The 24,745-nt window shown below is 36.2% G+C and overlaps 1 protein-coding gene across 1 annotated transcript in view; it reads right to left on the bottom strand.

Annotated features, from left to right (window-relative positions):
• Window positions 1-658: 658 nt before the first annotated feature.
• TBCCD1 (TBCC domain containing 1) overlaps window positions 659-24,745 on the bottom strand; it is a 37,368-nt gene continuing 13,281 nt past the window's right edge. Inside the window, exons 4-8 of the mRNA XM_037838800.1 lie at window positions 23,281-23,647; window positions 17,563-17,749; window positions 16,911-17,408; window positions 13,548-13,699; window positions 659-2,374 (exon numbers count right to left, since the gene is read on the bottom strand). Of these exons, the coding sequence (XP_037694728.1) occupies window positions 13,570-13,699; window positions 16,911-17,408; window positions 17,563-17,749; window positions 23,281-23,647 (1,182 nt within the window). The 3' untranslated portion in view covers window positions 659-2,374; window positions 13,548-13,569. The remainder of the gene's footprint in view (window positions 2,375-13,547; window positions 13,700-16,910; window positions 17,409-17,562; window positions 17,750-23,280; window positions 23,648-24,745) is intronic.

The following is a 24,745-nucleotide window of genomic DNA, read 5'->3' as shown; positions in this document are numbered from 1 at the left end:
TGAGGCAGTGTCCCCCTGGATGCTGTGTATGCTCTAAATCATCATCAAATACATGGTGCCATTTCTCCTATAACCAGAATTCACAGGTTCAGGAATCAAGGGATAGAAATAGGAATGGCACCACTATTAACCCTAGTAATCCACTAGCAAATTTTTTTTTTTTTCCTCTCCCCCTGACATCATGTTTTGGTGGCCTAGAAGTCTTAGTTTCAAAAGGAGAAGACACCAGGAGACAACAATGATTCCACTGAACTGGAAGTTAAGACTGCTACCTGTCACTATGGGCTCCTCATACTTCTGAAACAACAGGCAAAGATGGGAGTTCCTGTATTGGCTGGAGTGACTGATCCTGACTACCAAAGGGAAACTGAGCTGTTGCTACACAAAGAAGGAAAGGAAAAGTATGTCTGGAATATAGGAGATCCCTGAGGGCTATGTCCTATGATTAAAGTCAGTGGAAAACTACAAACCAATTCAGGCAGGACTGCTAATGACCTAGACCCTATAGGAATAAAGATTTGGGTCACTTCACCAAGCAGAGCAACATGACTAAATGAGATGCTTCCTGAAGGCAATGGGAATGTGGAATGTATAGTGGAAGAAAGTAAATTATAAATATCAGCTATGACCATGTGATCAATTGTAGGAATAAAGACTCTAATTTTATGAGTATTTATTTCTTAATTTCTCACCATCATGTCTGTATACATATATATTTAGCAAGTTTTTATTTCTCTCTCATCTCCTTATCATCTAATATAAGACACGTTAATAGTTATCTTTACACTGTAGCATTTAAGTTACAGGATATCAAGAAAATAAGTGAACATCACCCAAGGACTTTGCATACCATTCTGGATAAATGGTTAACCTGTTTTCAGTTGTACAAAGAATATCTGTATCATTTAGGCAAAAGTATGACTTTGTTATTGTCCTTATAAGTATAGTTTAAGGAGATGGATAGGGTACCAGGTTGACAATTTTATGGTTAATTTTATGTGTCAACTTGGCTCTAGGCAACAGTACTCAGTTATTCAATCAAACACTAACCTAAGTGTTATTGTGAAAGAATTTTGTAGATATTTTAACATCTTGTTGATTGATGTTAATCAGTTGCTTTCAGTAACGATTATCCTTGATAATATGGGTGGGCCTGATCCAGTCACTTGAAAGGCCTTAAGAGCACCACAAAGGTTTCCCTGAGGAAGAAAAAATTGTACTTATGGACTGCAGTGCCAGCTCCTGCTCAAGAGTTTTCAGACTACTCTACCTGCCAGCTGCTCTACAAATTTCAGACTTACCTAACCATCCCTCCCTCACAATCACATAAGTCAATTCCTTGCAATAAACCTCCCTAAACTTTACGTACAATAAACTATAAAGAAAGAATCTGATTAATACCATTACTTTCATCAACCAATAACAATTTCCAAAATGCACTTCCATAACTCCATTTCTTTAACTGGTCATGTTATGTCTGCTTTAATTTTATCTTAAAATAAAAACTATGAAAATCTCAATTAGAATTAACAAACTCATATTCTGAGCATAAATTTTCACCATGCAAATATAAAAGATCAAGACTTTTTTGATATAATGACTAATTAAATGGACCAATGAGCATATGAAACAATGTTTATCAGGAATCAAATTTATTTCACTACTTTGATAACTGCTTTCCTTTTCCTTAAACAACAGGGCATTCCCAATAAAATATAAACATTATTTTAAATGGTGTAACATCACAAAACGGTGTTGGAAATTTCTTCTAAAATTAAATGTAAAGCTTTATCTTTTTAGCAAAAGGAGAAAATTACTTTTTAGAATTTGCTTATTAAAATTTGAAGCAGAAAATGGAAAATAAAGTTTATTTTTACACAAGTTCATTAAGTTTGATACTTTAAGGGCTAAAATATCTTTTGTATAAAACTATGTCTGCTATATTTATTCATCAACAAATCGCAGGTTCACTCTAGTTATTTTTTTAAAGGAGTAACAATATCCTTTTAAATAGCTACAAAGAACTATAAAACTCTTATTTAACCTTAAAAAGGATAAAACTCTTTCACACAATTAAAATCTACAATCACTTTAATATTAATATATTAATAAAATACAGGCCTGCCTTAAACAACTTTTTCATTTTGGCATTGAGCCAAAATTGAGCTTTCTGCTGTTCTATAAACAACATGTTTATATGATAGTGAGAAGTTTAGCTAAAACTCAACCTATAAATGAATAAGGGATGGTAATCATGGAAAGGTCATAAATACGGAGATAAAGCCCCAAAATCTCTTATGCAGGAAGAAAATGCCTTCCCAATTTAGTTTCAAGACAGGTACCATCTTCCATTCATCCTCATGCTTCCACGGCACTGAAAACAGCAAAAGAAAAATAATATCAATAACTTAATTTTCTTTTGCCTCCAGGGAAATAAGAAAAAGAAAAATCTTGAGTTTACAAAGTCACATAAATTATCAAGATGAGATGATAGTTTACAGTGACAAAGTACACAGTTTAAAGTTCATTATATTCCTTTTTTTGTGAGTGCCATATTAATTTATGAAAGAAAAAAAGAAAGTCATACATAAACATAAAAAATTGGCAGGCTACAGGGATTAGTTAAAACTAAAATTCTTACCCTCATATAGTTGGCATTTCCTTTCTATACTCCCCATCAGAGTCAAGATTTCCAATTCATAATCCTGTAATTTATTAACTAAATATTGTAAAATTATTTCTAAAATGTTTATTTAAAAAATATATAGAGAGAGGCAGGGCAAGATGTGAAACCAGTGTGGAATGGGTGGAATGGCTGAGATTCCAGCAAAAAACTGCAAGTTTCCCTGGCCAGGGGGTAGGCACCCCTCCCCCCGAGGCATGGCAGACTGTCTTGGAGCTGGCTTCCCAAGGGAAAAAGAAAAAAAATATCTGTGTTGGGAGCAAGGAGGGGGAATCAACTTGGCCCTAATTGCAGAATTAATTAACAAATTCAGACTGCTGAATGAAAGCTCCAAAAACAGATAAACCAGGAGTGGGCAAACAAGGAGCCAGAGGAATCTTCCTGCAGAAAGGAGGCGGGGTTGACAACCACCACAACAAAAAAAACAAGAGACTTTTGAAGTTGGAGGTGTTCTGAATACTGGAAAAGGGCTGGGCTCCAAGAAAAAGGGGCACATAGAAAGGGATACCAATTGGGGCTCTGGCTCCCAAACCCAGGAAGCGGGGGTCTGGCTCTGAAAAGGGTTTTTTTTTTTTTCCTTCTTCTTCTTTTTTTTTTCCTTTTATCCTTTCTGGCTCCCGACTCTTTATCTTTTTAATTTCCAATAGCCCATCAGAGCTCCTGCTTCACCACTGCCCCATGAAAGGGTAGAATTAAGAATTAAAGTTGTCTGAGAGTAACTATTCATGTGAAAGAGTTAATAGCCTAAAGGGCCTATCTTTATTTTTTACTTTTTTGCCTCTGTTTTTCTACTCATCCATCCATACACTGGGAGTGTGGTCCACATGGCTTTCCCAATCACATTGTCACCCCTCATAAGCTACATCTACATCTTCAGGATTCAAGGATTCCGGGTTGTTGTTTGATAGTTTCAGGTATCCACTGCTAGCTATTCCAATGCATTAGAACCTAAAAAGGGTTGTCTACATTGTGCATAAGAGTGCCCACCAGAGTGACCTCTCGGCTCCTTTTGGAATCAATCTCTCTGCCACTGAAGCTTATTTCATTTCCTTTCACATCCCTCTTTTGGTCAAGAAGATGTTCTCCATTCCACGATGCCAGGTGTAGATTCCTCCCAGGGAATTCCTAGCCCATACTGGGACTGAGAAAACCTGGGAGCTGGGGAAAGGCCTTGAAAAAAAAATTTTTTTTTTTTCATTCTTCCTTTTTATCTTTTTATTGAAATAACTATTTCAAGTACCTCATTACAGAAAGCCTCAGATATTTGCAATTGGCCTCTGGACCCAGGCAAGGGCAGAGCTAAAATAGGTCTGAGAGACAAAGCAATGAGTCTAGGGGGAGAAAATTCCCTAAAGGGCCTAACATCCCCAAGAAAAGAGGGAGTGGGCGGCAGGGGGGGGGTCCAGCTCAGGTGGTGGCCCTCATTCAGAGAACTCAGACCTCAAGGACTAGAAAACAGAAACCAGCTTGAATCAGCTAAGCCCCTGGCACAGACAAGGCTTGTGGAGAATTAAAAGGCACCTGTGGCAACTCTTTACACTGGTGGGGAGCTGCAGGCTGAAAAGTGCCACCTGCTGCACAGGACAGGAAAAGAACAGAGTCTAGAGGCTTCACAGGAGGGTCCCATTCTCTGGGAAAATCCATCCCCTCCTCCTGAGACCTGGGCCTGTCTGGACTGGGAAAATCTGATTGGGGTTGATCATATCTGGGGACACCCTCTCAGAAAGGTTACATACAGGCAGAGCAAGAACCAGAAAAACAAGAGGTGAAAAACTCTGATCAACTAAACAGAAGCTACAGTAGAGGTCTAGAATAAGTTGAACTGAACGCCAAAGGATACAGAACAAAGCTAACAAACAAGAAAAAACTAGGTAAAAGAGAGAAAACAAGCCTAGACAGCTAAAAATAATGAGCCATACTAGGAAACATGAAAATACGGACCAGCCAAAGGAACAAACCAACACTTCATCTGAGATAAAAGAATTGAAACTAATTAATAATCAAACAAATCTCCTAAATCAATTAAAAACTCAAATCAATGAGTTGAGGGAAGATGTGGCAAAAGAGATGAAGGATATAAAGAAAATGCTGGGCAAACATAAGGAGGAACTTGAAAGTATGAAAAAACAAATGGCAGAACTTACGGGAATGAAATGTAAAACAGAAGAGATGAAAAACACAATGGAGGCTTATGACACCAGATTTGAAGAGGCAGAAGAAAGTATAAGTGAACTAGAAGACTGGCCATCTGAAATCCTATGCATAAAGGAACAGTAGGATAAAGAATGAAAAAATATGAGCAGGGTCTTAGGGAACTGAATGACAACATGAAGCACATGAGTATACATATTATGGGTGTCCCAGAAGAATAAGAGAAGGGAAAAGGAGCAGAAAGAATAGTAAAAGAAATAATCACTGAAAATTTCCCAACTCTTATGAAAGACATAAAATTACAGATTCAAGAAGTGCAGCGTACCCCAAACAGAATAGATCCCAAAAGACCTACCCCAAAACACTTATTGATCAGACTGTCCAATATCAAAGACAGAATTTTTTGAAAGCAGCAAGAGAAAAGCGATCCATCACATACAAGGCAAGCTCGAAGACAGTGGTATGATAAATTTAAGATACTGAAAGAGAAAAACTGCCAACCAAGAATTCTCTATCTGGCAAAACTGTCTTTTAAAAATGAGGGAGAGATTAAAATATTTTCAGACAGATGACACTGAGAGAGTTTGTGAATAAGAGACCTGCAATTTAGGAAATTCTAGAGGGAGTGCTACAGGTTGATAGGAAAAGACAGGAGAATAAGAGACCTGCAATTTAGGAAATTCTAGAGGGAGTGCTACAGGTTGATAGGAAAAGACAGGAGAGAGAGGTTTGGAGAAGAGTGTAGAAATGAAGACCATCAGGAAGGGTAAATGGAGAGAGAGAGAAAAAATAAGATATGACATATAAAATCCAAAAGACAAAATGGTAGAACATATGGCTCTTACAATAATAAAACTAAATGTTAATGGATTAAACTCCCCACTAAAAAGATATAGACTGGCAGAACAGATTAAAAAACAAGACCCATCTATATGCTGTCTACAAGAAACTCATTTTAGACACAAGGACAAAAATAGGCTGAAAGTGAAAGGTTGGAAAAAGATATTTCATGCAAACAACAACCAGAAAAGAGGGGGAGTAGCTATATTAATATAAGACAAATTAGATTTCAAATGTAAAACAATTAACAGAGACAAAGAAGGACACTATATATTAATAAAAGAGACAATTCATCAAGAAAACGTAACAATCATAAATATTTATGCACCAAGCCAGAGTGCCCCACAGTACATGAGGGAAACATTGACAACACTAAAGGGAGAAGTAGATAACATCTACAGTAATATTTGGAGGCTTCAATACACCGCTCTCATCAACGGATATAACATCTAGACAGAGGATCAATAAGGAAACAGAGATGATGAATTGTATGATAAATGAACTAGACTTGACAGCCATTTATAGAACACTACACCCCACAACAGCAGGAAACACATTTTTCTCAAGTGCTTATGTATCATTCTCTAGGAAAGACTACATGTTGGGTTGCAAAGCAAGTCTCCACACATTTTTAAAAAGCGATATTATACAAAGCACTTTCTAGGATCATAATGGAATGAACTAGAAATCAATAACAGGTAGAAGGTCAGAAAATTCACAAATATATGAACGCTAAGTAACACACTCTTAGAAAACCAGTGGGTAAAGGAAGAAATTAAAAAGAGAAATTAGTAAATACCCCGAAGCAAATGACAATGAAAACACAACATATCAAAACTTATGGGATGCAGCAAAGGCAGTGCTAGAGGGAAATTTATTGCACTAAATGCCTATATTAAAAGAGAAGAAAGAGCACAAATTGTGGAATTAACTGTTTACCTGGAGGAACTAAAGAAAGAACAGTAAACTAACCCCAAAGCAAACGGAAAGAAAGAAATAAAAATGGTTAGAGCAGACATAAATGAAATTGAGAACAGGAAAACAATAGAGAGAATCAACAAAACCAGAAGTTGGGTCTTTGAGAAAATCAATAAAATCGAAAGACCCTTAGCTAGGCTAACAAAACAAAAACAAAAACAAAACAAAACAAAAAAAACCAAAGCAGCAGCAACAACAACAACAACAACAACAACAAAAAAAAAACACAGAGAGAGAGAATGCAAATAAACACAATCAGAAATGGGAAAGGGGACATACTACTGACCCTGCAGAGATAAAGGAGATAATGAGAGGATACTACCAGCAACTATATGCTAATAAACTAGATAACTCAGATGAAATGGACAACTTCCTAGAAAAGCATGGACAACCAATAATGACCTGAGAAGAAACAGACAACATCAACAAACCAATCACAAGGTAAAAAGACTGACTCAGTCATTAAAAAGCTCTGAAAAAAGAAAAGCCCAGGACCAGATGGCTTCAGATGTGAATTCTATCAAGCATTCAAGAAAGAATTACCCTCTCCCCACACGGGATCTGACACCCAGGGGAGTGAATCTCCCTAGCAACATGGAATATGACTCCCAAGGAGGAATATGGACCTGGCATCATGGGATGGAGAACATCTTCTTGACCAAAGGGGGGATGTGAAAGGAAATGAAATAAGCTTCAGTGGCAGAGAGATTCAAAAGGAGCCGAGAGGTCACTCTGGTGGGCACTCTTATGCACAATGTAGACAACCCTTTTTAGGTTCTAATGAATTGGAATAGCTAGCAGTAAATACCTGAAACTATCAAACTACAACCTAGAACCCATGAATCCTAAAGATGATTATATAGAGATGTAGCTTATGAGGGGTGACAGTGTGATGAGGAAAGCCATATGTACCACATTCCCTTTTGTCTAGTTTATGGATGGATGAGTAGAAAAATGGGGGAAGAAAAAAAAAAGGCACCCAGTGTTCTTTTTTACTTTAGTTGTTCTTTTTCACTTTAATTTTTATTTGCATTATTTTTTTGTGTGTGGTAATGAAATGTCAAAAATTAATTTTGGTGATGAATTCACAACTATATAATGGTACTGTGAACAATCAAATGTACGCTTTTTTTGTATGACTGCATGGTATGTGAATATATCTCAATAAAATGAAAAACAAAAAAAAACAGGGAAAAAAAAAAGAATTAATACCAATCCTCTTCAAACTCTTCAAAAAAATTGAAGAGGAGGGAAAGCTACCTAACTCATTCTATGAAGCCAACATCACCTTAATACCAAAGTCAGACAAAGAAACTACAAAAAAAGAAAATTACAGACCAATCTCTGTAACGAATATAGATACAAAAATCCTCAACAAAATACTCGCAAATCAAATCCAGCAGCACATTAAAAGAATTATACTCCATGACCAGGTGGGATTTACTGCAGGTAGGCAAGGCTGGTTCAACACAAGAAAATCAATTAATGCAATACACCACATCAATAAATCAAAGCGGAAGAACCACATGATCATCTCAACTGATGCAGAAAAGGCATCTGATAAAATCCAACATCCTTTCTTGATGAAAACACTTCAAAGAATAGGAATAGAAGGGAACTTTCTCAATATGATAAAGTCAATATATGAAAACTCCACAGCTAACATCATACTCAATGGGGAGAGACTGAAAGCTTTTCCTCTAAGATCCGGAACAAGACAGGGATGCCCACTGTCACCGCTGTTATTCAACATTCTGCTGGAAGCCCCACCTAGAGCAATTAGGCAAGAAAAGAAATAAAAGGCATCCAAACTGGAGAGGAAGAAGTAAAACTTTCACTATTTGCAGATGACATGATCCTATATGTAGAAAATCCAGAAAAATCTACAGCAAAGCTACTAGAGCCAATCAGTGAATACAGCAAAGTGGCAGGCTATAAGATCAACATGCAAAAATCAGTAGTTTTCCTATACACAAATAATGAACAAGAGGAGGAGGAAATCAAGAAAAAAATTCCATTTACAATAGCAACCAAAAGAATCAACTATTTAGGAATAAACTTAACCAGGCCACAAAAGATCTATACAGAGAAAACTACAAGAAACTGCTAAAAGAAATCAAACAAGACCTAAAAAAAAATGGAAGAACATACAATGTTCATGGATTGGAAAACTAAATATAGTTAAGATGTCAATTCTACCTAAACTGATTTATAGATTCAATGCAATAACAACTAAAATCCCAACAACATACTTTGCAGAAATAGAAAAACCAATAACCAAATTTATTTGGAAGGGCAGGATGCCCCGAATAGCCAAAAATATCTTCAGAAAGAGGAAAGAAGTGGGAGGTCTCACACTACCTGACCTTGAAGCTTCCTACAAGGCTACAGTGGTCAAAACAGCATGGCACTGGCATAATGATAGACATACTGACCAATGGAATCGAATTAAATGTTCAGAAATAGACCCCTTGCATCTAATGACAAATGATCTTTAATAAGGCAGTCAAGCCAAAGCAACTGGGACAAAGCAGCCTCTTCAATAAATGGTGTTTGGAGAACTGAACACCCATATCCAAAAGGATGAAAGACGACTCCTATCGCACACCTTATACAAAAATTAACTCGAAATTGATCAAAGACCTAAACAGTGCTAAGACCATTAAGACTTTTAGAAGAAGATATAGGGAAGTACCTTAAAGATCTTGTGACAGGAGGTGGGTTCCTAGACCTTACACCTAAAGCATGAGTAATCAAAGAAGAAGTAGATAAATGGAATCTCCTCAAAATCAAACACTTTAGTACATCAGAGGACTTTGTCAGAAAAGTAAAAAGGCAGCCTACACAATGGGAGACAATATTTGGAAAACACATACCAGATAAGGGTTTAATATCCAGAATATATAAAGTGATTCTACAACAGAAAGACAAACAACTTAATTAAAAAATGGGCAAAAGACACGGACAGACACTTTTTTGAAGAGGAGGTACAAATGGCTCAAAAACATATGAAAAGATGTTCAACTTCACTGGTTATTAAGGAAATACAAATCAAAACCACAGTGAAATACCATCTCACATCTACTAGAATGGCGTTATCCAAAAATCAGAAAACTACAAGTGCTGGAGAGGATGTAGAGAAAGAGGCACACTTATTCACTGTTAGTGGGAATGTAGAATGGTGCAGCCACTCTGGAAAGCAGTGTGATGGCTCCTCAGGAAGCTAAGTGAATTGCCATATGATCCAGCAATTCCATTACTAGGTATATACTCAGAGGAACTGAAAGCTAAGACACGAACGGACATTTGTAAACTGATATTTATAGTGGCATTATTCATGATTGCAAAAGATGGAAACAGCCCAAATATCCATCAATGGATGAGTGGATAATCAAACTGGAATATTACACAGCTGTAAGACAGAACAAAGTCATGGAACATATAAGAATGTGGATGAACTTTGGGGATGTTACGTTGAGTGAAGTTAGCCAGAAACAAAAGGACAAATACTGTATGGTCTCACTATGTGAACTAACATTAATGTGCAAATGGTGAGAGTTAAAAAAGCTGAAAACACAGGTTATCAGGAGACAGAAAAAGGGTAGAGATCAAGAATTTGATGCTGAAGGACTACAGAATGTTCAACAGGATTGACTGTACAGATCCAGAATTGGAAAGCATAGTACTGTGTGATGGTAGCACAATATTGTAAGTACAATGAACAAAGATGTCTGTGAGTAAAGCTGAGAGAGGAAGGTCAGGGGCACGTATGACACCAGAAGGAAAGACAGGCGATAAAGACAGGGACTGTAAAACTTAATGAAACCTAGAGTGGTCAAGGATTGTGATTAAATGTACAAATATAAAAACGCTTTTTCATGTAGGGGAACAAATGAACATGAACCTTGCAAGGTGTTGAAAAAGGGATGGTATTGGGGAAAAAAACATCAAAGCAAACTGGAGGCTATGGTTAACAGTAACATTCTAACATGCTGCCAATAAATGTAACAAAGGTAATATACGAAAGCTAAATGTCTATGAGAGGGGGATTTGGGGGGGGGAATGGGATTCTTGGTAGTGGTGGTGTTTGTCTGACCTTATTATTATATTGTTTTGTATGGTATTTTAATTTTTGTAAATCTTTTTTATTATTCTTTAAAAAGTTTTTTTTTGGAGTAATGATTATGTTCAAGTGCTAATTGTGGTGATGAAGTCACAAGTACATGATGATACTGTGAACAACTGATTGTACACTGTGGATGATTGTATGGTATGTGAATATATCTCTATAAATTTGCAGGGAAAAATACAAACAGGGATACAAGTGCTGGAGAAAACATGGAGAGAGGGATGTACCAATTTACTGTTGGTGGGGAAGGAGAATTGTGTAGCCTGTCTGGAGAACTGTGTTGTGGTTCCACAAGAAGCTAAGTACGTGGGTGCCATAACGTCCCACAATCTCATTACGTAGTATATACTTGGAATATCTGAGAGCAGGGACACGAATGGTCATTTGCACATTGGTGTTTATGGAGGCAGTATTCATGACTTGTGATGGATGGACGTGGCCTAAGGGTACATTGTCTGATGAACAGAATGGTGAACTGTGGTGTATGCATACAATAGAATATTGAGCAGCTGCAAGAAGGAATGAAGCTGTTAGACATGCAACTAGGTGAATGGATCTTGAGGACAGCATTTTGAGTGAAGTACACCAGAAACAAAAAGATAAACATAATGCCTCACCAATATGGACTAACTACAATGTGTGAACTCTCAGAATTGAATCTTAAGAGCACAGCTTACCAGAGGAATGCTTATTGCAATGGTCCCTAGATTGTCAACTCTTATAGCTGTCACATCTGTTCCTGAGTTGTAATGGTTATCTCCAAATTCTGAGATGCTGAGCTCTTTGTGTATAACCTGGTCAGTCTCTGGAACTTTGGGTATCTGTGTGACACCTGAAAATCAGAGCTAGAGCTCAGCAGCTATGAATGTCAGTATTGCCTCATACAGCTACTGTTTAAAAAAAGCTGAAAAAGAGTTCAGACTTCAATGAGTTATAAATGAAGAGGATCTGGTTAGGACTAGGCAAATCAGGCCAAAGGGTAAAGGAAGATACTGAATGTGTTTTAAAACTTCAAATTCTATGTGAGACCAAGAGAAGAGAGGTTTATTTGGTGCAGGATCTATATTTTCTAAACCACACTAAATAATTTAACTTGCATGGTCAGTTTATTCACACACCATAATTACATGGAACTTTGAATAGGAAGTGAGATCTGGTAGGTCTGTACAGGTTAGTGTGAAATCATGATACATCCCAAAGTAATTTTGACAGAGAACACAAATATATTTGTGGGGCCCTCCTGAGGAACTGGGAAAAAAATGCAGAAATGTTGGACTTCTCCACCTGGGTTATTACTGACATTCTCACAAACTTTGAGGACTAACAATTTAGTAGGATGAGCCCTCAATCTTGGGGCTTGCCCTTACGAAGCTTGTTACTGCAAAGGAGAGTCTAAGCCTACTTATAATTGTGCTTTAAGAGTCTCCTCCAGAGAACTTCTTGGTTGCTCAGATGTGATCCCCTCTCTCTCTCTAAGCCCACTTGGCAGGTTGAACTCACTGCCCTCCCCCTATGTGGGACATGACTCCCAGGGGTAGAAATCTCCCTGGTAACAAGGGATATGACTCCTTGAGATGAGCCTGGACCTGGCATTGTGGGATTGAGAAAATCTTCTTGATCAGAAGAGGGAAGAGAAATGAAACAAAATAAAGTTTCAGTGGCTGAGAGATTTCAGATGGAGTCGAGAGGTCACTCTGGAGGGCATTCTTATGCGGATCTAGATACCCCTCTTTAGTTTTTAGAGTATTGGAATAGCTAGAAGGAAATACTGAAACTATTGAACTGCAACCCAGTAGCCTTGATTCTTGAAGGCAATTGCATAACTACGTAGCTTACATGGTGTGACTGTGTGATTGTGAAAACCTGGAGGCTCATACTCCCTTTATCCAGTGTATGGGCAGATGAGTAGAAATATGGGGACAAAAACTAAATGGAAAATAGGATGGGATGGGGGTGGATGGAATGTTTTAGGTGTTCTTTTTTATTTTCATTTTTATTTCTTTTGGAATAAAGAAAATGTTCAAAAATTGATTCTGGTGATGAATGCACAATTACATGGTGGTACTGTGAATAACTGATTGTACACTGTGGATGATTGTGGGATATGTGAATATACCTCTGTACCTCAATAAAACCATATTAAAAATTTTTTAAAAAAGGGGAAATTTTAGGTTGCATTTATGTTACTAGAATAAAAATTAAAATAAGAAATTCATGGTACAGTACAACACCAACAGTGAACCCTAAGGTAAACCATGGATTAAACTTAATAGTACAATTATAAAAATGTGCTATCATCAATTGTAACAAATGTACCACACTAATACAAGGTATTAATAACAGGGTGATTTAGGGGAAGCCTGTACTTTATTCACGATTTTTCTGTAAACCCACAACTTCTCTAATCAAAACAAAATTTAAGCAAAGTTACCATATGACCTTGCAATTGTACCCCTCGGTATAAATCCAAAAGAAATGAAAACATGTTTATCTTGAAAAGAACACGCACAGGAATATTCATAACATTATCCAAAGAATGGAAACAACCCAATATCCATCAACCGATGAATGAATAAACAAAACGTGGTATACCTATACAATGGAATATTACTTGGTTGTAAAAAGGAATAAATATCATAACATGCTGGTGGGAGAAGTGTTGGAAAACATTTGACAATGATTAACATAATATTCTGTTCAGTTTTTTGTATGTTTGGAAAAATTTCCAAAACTAATTTTTCACTGGCCTACATTATAAATGCCTACCAAGTGTTTTGAAATAGAAGTCCTATCCTGCAGCTTGTTTGGAGCCTGCTGCAGGGGGCACAAGGCTGTCCAGCTGTTGGCGATGCCCTGTATGAATCAACCATTCATAGAACTTGTTCTCCACGAGTACCTGGAACTGCTTCCTTTGGTCCCTGAAAAAGAATGTAAGAACACTAATTCACATACAATTTTATAACAAGTGAGTAAAAAATGCTTTAACAGGATAACTTTAAATGATTAATTATTTTTAATTATCTACTTCTTCTCTCCAAATAACTGCTCTGTACAGAGTAAACTGTACCGCCACCAAAAAAAAAAAAAAAAAAGAAGAAAAGGATACAACGTACTCTCCGTAAAGACTTATCCATTGTCCATCATTACATTTTGTTCTACCATGGTTATTCACTCAACAGATATTTACTGAGGTCCTACTTAATACTAGGTCCTGTTCTGACTGATGGGAATATATGCGTAAAGATAAGAAAAGAAACAAAGTCCCTGTCTGGGCAGGTTTGCACTGTACAACTCTAGAGGGCACCATTCACATTGTGATTTATGCAGTCTATACTCCCTACAACTGTAGAAAAGATTGATAATAAATAAACAAAATAAATACATAAAGACAAGTAGTTATAAGTGTATTGGAGAAAATAAAGCAGAGTAAGGGAACAGAGCATATTGAGAATGTAGTTTTAGAAAAAGAATGAACAGAGAAGCCTCTCTAAGATTGACATTTGAGCAGAAGTCTGAATGAAGTGATGAATTAAGCAAAATGAGTATCTACAGAAGAACATTCCAGGTAGAGGAAACAAAAAGTGAAAAGGTTCTAAGGTGGGAGCGTATTTATTATGTTCAAAATAAGAAAGAGAAGAGCAGCTCCTGATACCTGGGGGCTAGCTTAGCACTATCAGCTAGGCCTTGGTGCAGCTGGAAATGGCCAGGCCTTAAGTAATTTACAGATTCAACACAATCCCAATCAAAATTCCAGCACCTTCTTTTCAGAAATGGAAAAGCTAGTCAACAAATTTATAAGGAGGAGAAGGGGCCTCAAATACCCAAAATCATCTTGAAAAAGGAGAACAAAGTCTGAAGACCCACTCTTATTAAAAAGCTACAGTAATCAAAACAGCATGGTACTGGCACAAGGGAAGACATACAGATCAATAAAATAGAAGTGAGAGTTCAGAAATAAACTCTCACATCTATGTCCAATTGATTTCTGACAAGCATGCTAAGTCCACACAATGGGGAAAGAATAGTCTCTTCAACAAATGGAGCTAGAAAAACTGTATATCCATATGTAAAAGAATGAAGATAGACCCCTATCTCACTCCATACATTAAGAAAAACTCACTCAAAACGGATCAAAGACCTAAATGTAAGAAGCAAAAGAATAAAACTCCTAGAAGAAAATATAGGGAAGCATCTTCAGGGCCTTGTGTTAGGCAATGTTTTCCACGCTTGATACTAAAAGGACAAATAACAGAAGAAAAAAATAGATAAATGGGAAGTCATCAAAACTGAAAACTTCTGTGCATCAAAGGACTTCATGATGAAATAAAAGGATAACCTACGCAATGGGAGAAGATATTTGGAAACCACATATCCAATAAGGGTTTAATATTCAGAATATACAAAGAGCCCGTACAACTGAATAACAAAAAAGACAAACCGCCCAATTTAATAATGGACAACAGATGTCAACAGACAGTTCCCCAACGATAAACAAATGGCCAATAAGCATATGAAAAGATGCTCAACATTAGTCATTAAGGAAATGCAAATCAAAACCAACAATGAGGATACCATTTCACACCCATTAGAATGGCTATTATTTTAAAAAATGGAAATTAACAAATATTGGTGAGGATGTGGAGAAATAAAACCCTCATTCATTGTTGGTGGGACTGTAAAATGGTGCAGCTGCTGTGGAAAACAACTTGGCAGTTCCACAGAAAGCTAAGTATAGAATTACCATATGACCCAGCAATTCCTCTATTAGGTGTATACCTGGAAGAATTGAAAACGGGGACTCAAACAGAAATTTGCACACTAATGTACACAGCATTATTCACAATTGCCAAAAGTGTCCATCAACCAATGAACGGATAAACAAAATGTGGTATATACACATAATGGAATATTATTCAGCCATAAAAAGGAATGAAGTTCTGACACACACGACAACAAGGATGAACCTTGAAGACACCACGTTGAGAGAAATAAGCCAGATACAAAAGGACAAATATTGTATGACCTCACTAAGATGAAATAACTAGAATAAGAAAATTCATAGTCAGAAACTAAAACACAGGTTACCAGATGCCATGGTGTGGGTATGGGGAGTTTCTGTTTGGGGTGCTGGAAACGTTTTGGTAATGGATGATGATGTTGGTATCACAACACTGTGAATGTAATTAACAGCACTGAATTACGAATTTGTTATTAAAAGGGGAAATTTTAGATTGTATATTACTAGAAAAAATTTTTGAAGAAAAAAAACAGAATCATAGGATTGTACAAAACAAACAGTAAACCCTAATGTAAACTATGGTCTATAGTTAATAGTATAGTAGTACAATAATAATAATAATAATGTTTCATCATTTGTTACAAAGGTGCCATACTAATGCAAAGGATTAATAATAGGGAAAACTACATGTATGTGGGGGGAGGGGTGTGTGTATGGGAACTGTGTATTTTCTGCATGATTTTTATGTTAACCTACAAATTCTCTATTAAAAAAATGTATTTTTTTTTTTTAAATAGGGAGAAAATAATCTTGGAATAAAACAGTATTTTAAGTTGACTAAATTTAGCTTTATTTAAAATCATGGTAATTATTTTTTGTATTTTACCATGTACTAGGGCAAACTTTGACAGAGAATGGCTTTAGTCCATAGACCAACATTAGGAATCCACCGCTGGAGATTCTAATTCAGTTAATTCTGTGATATGGAGAAGCCAAAGAATCTATATTTCTAACAAGTTGCTAGATGATTCTGATGCACAATCAACTTTGAGAACCACTACTATAGTGTAAAGAAGTAAATTAACAACTAAAAACCGATTCATTTAGGCACTGGATTACGTGGCATATTCTATCTATGATTTCTCTCATTCACGTAAGTTTGACAACCAATCTTAAGCTCCTTAAAAGAATGTTGCCTGATACTTCAGTATCCACCCACTCCCATGCCCCAGACAGACAATGCCTAGAATACTGACCTGAAATCCAAACCTTAACAAAAGACACACTAGATCTTTTTTAATGCTTTAGCACAGCTGTAAAATAGTACAGATATATTTGTTTTTCCATAGTTTCACATAAAAGAAAAATTACTACTTCTAGAAAACACTCACTTTGTCAAACGAGCCTCCTTCACTGTTTTCTGCCAAATTTGTATCTTCTGCTCTCTTTGACCTAGTGCTTTCTGATATGTAGATGGAAGACCCCCAGGTATCTCTGTGGTGTCCCCTTCCATTTCAAAAGGAATAATAAATACATAGAATTCACAAGGTGGCAAGAGTCGGAAGACACTTGTGTCACTGTTCTCTCTGCACACAATCATTGGGTTATCCCAATAGTTAGGCACTGTAGCAATGCCAGTCCTGGCCATATGGTCCTCCAGCATTGGGTAATGGGTGTGAAAAGGAGCAAAGGTTACTGTCTGGTTTCCAGAGAGAATAAGTGGGTGTGTAGGCGTCAGAATGTGAAAGGTGCAACCTGCTGTAGATGAGATGGACAGACGATGGCAAACAGCAATAACTTTCACATTGTCACAGCTGTGGAGGTGAAGAACGGTCTGTACAGGGCCCAAGACAAAGGTGCTATTCCTGCACTTCTCAATTGTCACAGATCTAAAAAAACAAAAATGTGAGGTAAATTCCTCTGAATGAGAATAAGATAAACAGTATTTGACTAAGATGATATTCTCATATGACAAGAAAAATGGATCAATCCTAGTGCAAAGAAAATGTCAGAATGTCAGAAAACTATGAAGACTGGACTTACCGTAGGGGAGAGAGCAGATAAATGAAAGATTCATTGCAACGATGAATCTTTATATGTGCCCCCACCAGAGTATCTGAGCTCTTGGCCAATGTCTGCTTGTAAACCTGGCTCATCACCACCATGCGGTGCATCCTAGGGGCCACATGAGTATTACAAGCAATCTTAGCTCTTTTGGTCGTCCCTTCAACTATTTAAAAAAAAACAAAACATATAAATAAATGAGAAAGTTTTAAATCAAGGAAAAACAACCAAATATATGAGGTTATACATGTCTACATGTACACATGTCTAAAATTAGATAGATGCATGTGAGGGAAAAAAGTTACATCTGGATGTTAGGTAAAGAGACATTTGCTATAAGATTCTCTGTACTTTTCTGTATGTTTGCAATATTTCATGAAATTTTGTTATAAAACAATTTATAACCTATAATCCATTCAAGACTGTCTATGAACCACAGATCTAAGACTTTTTCATGTCTACCCTCCAAGTTAAGTGACATGCCTAAGGTCACATGGCTAGTAAATGGCAGAATGAGCCCAACTCAAATATACTGACCTCTAAGATGCTTTACTTTACCATCCCAATCATAAATAACTTCTCTAAACTGCCATAACTTTAATTTCATAGCCCTCTTGAGTCACTTACCACATCATTCCATGAACTCTATTTGGGTTCATGTCTTTAAACCCCAATCATTACCAACTGAGAGCACATCTTTCTATCATACGTAGTGCCTTGTACATAATGACTCTCAACAAATATGTGCACCATTATGAGACTGGCTTCTCAGACTGTAATTCCCTCAAACCAGAGACATTCTCATAAAGAATAGTGGCTGAATATGGAAAGAATGTCACCTAAGTACACTATTATTCTTCTTTTAAAATAATTCTTATTGTTTATTTTTATTACCTAAGTAGTATAGAGTCATTGTAGAAAAATTTTAAATTCTAACAATAAAAGAAGATAAAAATCATTTGCAATCCTATTGTCCACCACTGTTAACATTTTAGTATAAGCGTTAGCAGTTAGATACCCTTTTTATTCTTACCAGTTACCTACCTTAAGAATTTCAAAAACTTATTTGAACCTATATTTTTCTATCAACATCAAAAATGAAATAGCATCTTTTATATATTTATAAAAGCTTATACATCTGAGAGAATATATGACCTCATACTAAAGCAATACTTTGGTTAGATGTTTATATCAAAATCTAAAATTATTAGATTAAAATCTCTTTTGTTCTCTCTATACAACAGTCTATAAATGTTCCTCACCTAGCTACAATTTTTTTAGTGTTATATAGAACTCTGATACAAACTGATTTTTTAAAAATATTTGTATGGAACCTATTTGTTCTTTATCTTTGAAATCCAGAGATTATAGTAGTATAGTATATTCAGTGCAGATATTTTTCACTAATGTTTGCTGGCACATGCCTTGGTGTGCACACTTATTGAGATGTGTGGCTACCCCTTCTTCTCTTAAAGTCACGCCTGGGCCCCAGCAGTCATATATCACCTGAACCTCTCTTTAGCCATAGCTGGACTAACAGGAACAGATACCTAATGCAAACAAGGCCAGATTCTCTCTACTGTAAATTTAAATTCCTAGTTTAGAAATACATAGTCTGCTTGTGTAGTTAAAAAGGACCTCATCTACATACTAACTCCCTGAGGTTGTTACTACGGGAAGACAAAATTCTGATATGTTGCATGGAAAATAGGAAAGCCTCAAGCAAGTGAGCATATGAAAGTGAGGAAGAGAGTCAGAGAAAGGCAGAGGAAAGACAGAACTAACTGTGGTTGGAGGTTCTGTTAACTGTAGCCAAAGGACTTTAATAAATCAACTTTCTGAGATTATTGCTGTCTTGAGAGAAAAAGCCATATATTAAAAAAAGATGCTAAGCAACCAATGGATAAAAGAAGAAATTACAAAGGAAATTAGGAAATATATTTAGACGAATGTAAACAAGAAAATACATACCGAATTTTATGGGAAGCAGCACAGGCAGTGCCGAAGGGAATCTGCTCTTATTAAAAAAGAAGAAAGATCTCAAATCAATAACTTAACCTCACATCTGGATAATTTAAAAAAGAAAAGCAAACCAAACCCAAGGTGAGCAGAGGAAGGAAGTGATAAAGACTAGGGTGAGATAAATGAAATCGAGAATTAAAAACAATAGAGAGAATCAATGAAACCAAAAGTTGGTTCTTTGAAAAGATCAATAAAATCGACAAACCTTTAGCTAAAGTGACAAAGAAAAAAGAGAGAGGACACAAATAACTACTACTGATCTTACAGAAATAAAAAGGCTTGTAAAAGATTATGAACAATTGTGGTGATGAATGCACAACTATATGATGATACTATGAACAACTGTACACTTTGAAGGATTGTATGTTATGGGAATATATTTCAATAAAATTGCATTAAAAAAGATTATTAACAACTGTATCAACAAATTAGACTACTTAGATGAAGTGGACAAATTCCTAGCAACACACAAACTACCTACGCTAACTCAAGAAGAAACAGAAGATCTCAACAAATAAATTAGAAGAAAAGCCCAGGAGCAGACGGCTTTACTGGTGAATTTTACCAAACAATCCAAAAAGAATTAATACCAATCCTTCCCAAACTCTTCCAAATAACTGAAGAAGAGGGAAAACTCCCTAATTCATTCGAGGAGGCCAAATCACCCCAATACGAAAGCCACACAGAGATATCACAAGAAAAGTAAATTAAAGACCAATATCCCTAGGAAACCAAATCCAACAGCACCATGATCAAGTGGGATTTATCCCAGGAATGCAAGGGCGGTTCAAAATAGGAAAATCAATCAATATAACACACCACATTAATAGGATGAAAAAAAAAAAACCACATGATCATGTCAACTGACGCAAAGAAGGCATCAAGAAAAAGGCAAGAGTGCACACTATCACTATTGCTATTCGACGTTGTCCTGGAAGTGTTAAGTCAGTACAAGCTATACAAGAAAAAGAAGTAAAAGACATCCAAGTTGGAAAATAAGAAGTAAAACTTTCCCTATTGGCAGATGACATGATCCCATACATAGAGAATCTAGAAGAACCTACAAGAGAGCTACTAGAACTAATAAATTCTGTCAAGTGGTAGGGTATAAGATCACTACACAAAAATCAGTGGTATCTATTGAATAGCAATGAACAATCTGAGAATGAAATCAACAAAACAATTCCATTTTTACAATAGCAACTAAAAGAATAAAATATCTAGGAATAAATTTAACTAAGGACATAAAGTCCCTGTACACCGAAAACCACAAATCATTACTGAAAGAAATTAAAGAAGACCTAAATAAATGGAAAGATAGTCCGTGCTTATGAATTGGAAGACTTATCCCTGTTAAGATTGCAACACTACCCAAAGTAATTTGCAGATTTAACACAATACCAATCAAAATTCCAAAAGGCTTCTCCACAGAAATGGAAAAACTAATCATCAAATAGCCAAGGGACCCCACATAGCCAAAGCCATCTTGAAAAAGAAAAAGTTGAAAGACGCTCACACTTCCCAACTTCGAAAGTGACTACAAAGCTACAGTAATCAAAATGGTGCAGTACAGACAGAAGACAGACATAAAGACTCATGGAATGGAATTGAGAGCACAGAAATAAACCCACACGTCTATGGCCAATTGATTTTTTTACAAGACAGTCAAGTCCTCTCAATGGGAAAGAACACTTCCTTCAACAAGTGCTCCTGGGAAAACTGAATAACCACATGTAAAAGAATGAACGTGGACCCCTACCATCATACCATATACCAAAAAAAAAAAAAAAAAAAAAAAAAAAAACCAAATGGGTCAATGATGTAGGATATAATGAGATTAGAGCTAAAACTATAGCATTCTTAGAGAAAATGATGGCAGATTATAATAGATATGAGTTTAAACTATAAAACTCTTAGAGGAGAAAACAGGGATATATATGCAGGACCTTATATTAGGCAGTGGATTCTTAGACATTACACCTAAAGCACAAACAATGTAAGAAAAAGCAAACTGGACTTCATCAAAATTAAAAACTTTTGTGCATCTAAGAACATCATCAAGAAAGTAAAAAGACAACCAACAGAATGGGAGAAAATATTTGGAAACCACATATCCAAAAAGGGTTTAATATCCAGAATATATAAAGAACTCCTACAACTCAACAACAAAAAGACAAACAACCCAATTAAACAATGGGCAAAGAACTTAAAAAGCTATTTGCCCAAAGAAGATAGACAAATAGCAAGTAAGTGTATGAAAAGGTGCTCAACATCATTATACATTAGAGAAATGCAAATCAAAACCACAATGAGATACCAACTCACATCTCTCAGAATGGCTATTATTAAAAAAGCAGTGCTGGCAAGGATGTGGAGAAATAGGAAGTCTCATTAATTTTTGGTCGGAATGTAAAATGGTGTAGCTGCTGTGGAAAACAGTTTAGTGGTTACTCTAAAAGTTAAACGTAGAACTAACATATGACCTAGGCATCCTACTTATATACCAAAAGAATTGAAAGCAGGGACTCAAACAGATATTTGTACACCAATGTTCACAGCAGCATTAATCACAATAACCAAAAGGTGGAAGGAACTCAAGCATTCATCAGATGAATGGATAAACAAAATGTGGTATATACGTATGAATGGAATATTACTCAATCTTAAAAACGGAACGAAGTTCAAATATAAGCTACTCTTGGATAAGCCTTGAAGATACTATGAAGCCTTGAAGACATTACATTGAGTGAAATAAGTCATACACAAAGGGACAGATATTGTATGATTCCACTTATATGAAATAGCTAGAACATGGAAATGCATAGAAACAGAAAACAGAGTACAAGTTGGAGTGTGGGTACAGAGGGAGGATGGGGAGTTCATGCATTATGGGTGCATGGTTTCTATTTGGCTGATAGAAAAATTCTGGTAATGGATAGTGGTGAGCATAACACAACATTGTGAATATTATTAATCCCACTGAATAGAGTGCTTAGGTAGATGAGATGGCAAAGTTCATGTTTTATATACGTTTTCACAATTAAAAATAAAGAAACTTAAGAGTCAATGACAATTAAATGTAATACATGATTCTGGACTCGACCTAAAAAATGGAGGAGAAAAGGCCCAAAAGGACAATATTGTGACAAATGAAAAAATTGGAATATAGACTGTAAGCTTTACATTGGTGTTGAAGTTCTTGAACTTGATAACTTGTACTCAAGGTGGTTACATAAGTGATTATCTTTGTTCTTAGAAAATGCATATGGAAGTATTAGGTGTTGAAGGAGTATGACATTATACAACCCACTCTCAAATGTTTACAAAAATACATAGAGAGATAGCTGACAGTTGGATGGAGGGATGGATAGACAGATAGGTAGGAAAAAAAAGAAGGAATAACACAGCAAGTGTGGCAAAATGTTATAACTGGTGGATCTGGGTATCTGGGGAGGGAGCTATGTTGGGTTTTGTATTATTTTTGCAACTGCCCGGTATGTTTGAAATTATTTCAAAATTAAAAGTTTAAGGAAAAAAAAGATGCCTCTTTTTTTCTCTTTCATAGTAGCTAATATTTTTCAGATACTCCACAGATGCTGTGTCATCATTAATACACCAGAAAACATTAGGTTCCTTGTCAGTCAATTTAATACACATTAAAAAATTTAAAAATACCTTGATGAGCCCAAGCCAATTTCTTTCCAGACTTGAGACAAGCAGTAGTACCAAATGGATTCTCAGTCAAGCAGGCTCTCAACCAGGCTTCCAGTTTGTAGAAGGAGAAGGCCTTAGAGATCTTTGAGAAGCCACTCTCTGAATGAAGTGGCTGCCAGAGAGCAAGTTCATGAAGTGGATAGATCTTCCTGGCTTTGCTCACTGTACCTTCAAGAAGAAAGCTGAGTGCCTCAACAGCTTCTTGAGAGACTAGGCTACTATGGGCCGAATGAAATGATGCAGTGAGTTGTTCTGGATCTAAAAGCAACTCAAGGAGATCTGACAGGTGATCATAGACAAAAGCTTGGTGACTGTAATCATTCCAGTTCTAAAAATCAAAAGAAAGCACTTTTAACAGAACAAAGAGATTTCACAAGAGCTGAAACTTTTATATTTTAATTATTTCATATTTATACTCTGCCTCATCTCAAAAAAAAAAGCATTTAAGTTTGCTATATAAACCATATAAAGTTTATTTTTTGAAAGGGTAAATATGGATTCTCTCTTCATTCCAGCTAACTCAAAAGTAATACTAAATAGCTAATCCTCAAAGGCACTAAGGTTTATACATACTCGAACATATTTAATCCTAACAACAATCCTAAGATAAATGCCAGTATCATTCAATTTTAACGTGAGGAAATGGAGATAAAGAAAGGTTTATGAAACTTGTGTAAGGCCACACAACTAGTAAATCCTAAAAGTTTCAGTTCAAATGTAAAAATAACCACCAGAGACATTATTCAAATTATAAAGCACTACTGGGCTTCTTTATTTGCCTGCTCCAATTATAAACAGAATTTCAAATTCCACTGACTGAAATGGACTTACAGTGACTAGATTTAAGAGAAATTATAACTCTGGGAATAAGCTTTGAGCTGGCAGTTATCCCAATGGTTTGGCTCACTCATTTAACAGGTTTGTTTGTTTTTAGCAACTCTAATGTAGGATATGCAGTGTTAAGTGATGGATATACAATGTTAAGTGTTGAATATGCAAATTGAATTAGACATGGTTCCTGTCCTCAAGGAACTGTGTCTTCTTAGGGAGAAGACAATATAAACAAATAATTACAACACAATGAAACAGGCCTTTCTTGGATGCCAAAGAAAACTGATGAAAGCAGAGCTGTGCAGAGCATCACCTGATCTTCCTCCCTCTTGCTGTTCCCGACTCCCCCACTGTGGGCCTTGGGGTGGCTCCATGGAGTATAGTTATGAAAACAATAACAATGAGGATTCACTGACAGAGTTTAGACAAGACATGGACCTAAACACACCTGCATTTTACATAGTCCAGTGTGGTAGGTGGACTACAGACTAAAAGCAGGGTAACCAGCTAAGACCTAATTACAGAGAAGAAGGTTTAAAAAAAAAAAAAGTCATTAGGATCTATATAACAGGAAGAAAAGGGACAGATTTAAGTG

Source organism: Choloepus didactylus, chromosome 1 (genome assembly GCF_015220235.1).
Source record: "Choloepus didactylus isolate mChoDid1 chromosome 1, mChoDid1.pri, whole genome shotgun sequence".
Classification (NCBI taxonomy): domain Eukaryota; kingdom Metazoa; phylum Chordata; class Mammalia; order Pilosa; family Megalonychidae; genus Choloepus; species Choloepus didactylus.
Note: the sequence above shows the minus strand (reverse complement) of the source record. Positions and strands in the feature narration are given on the sequence as shown.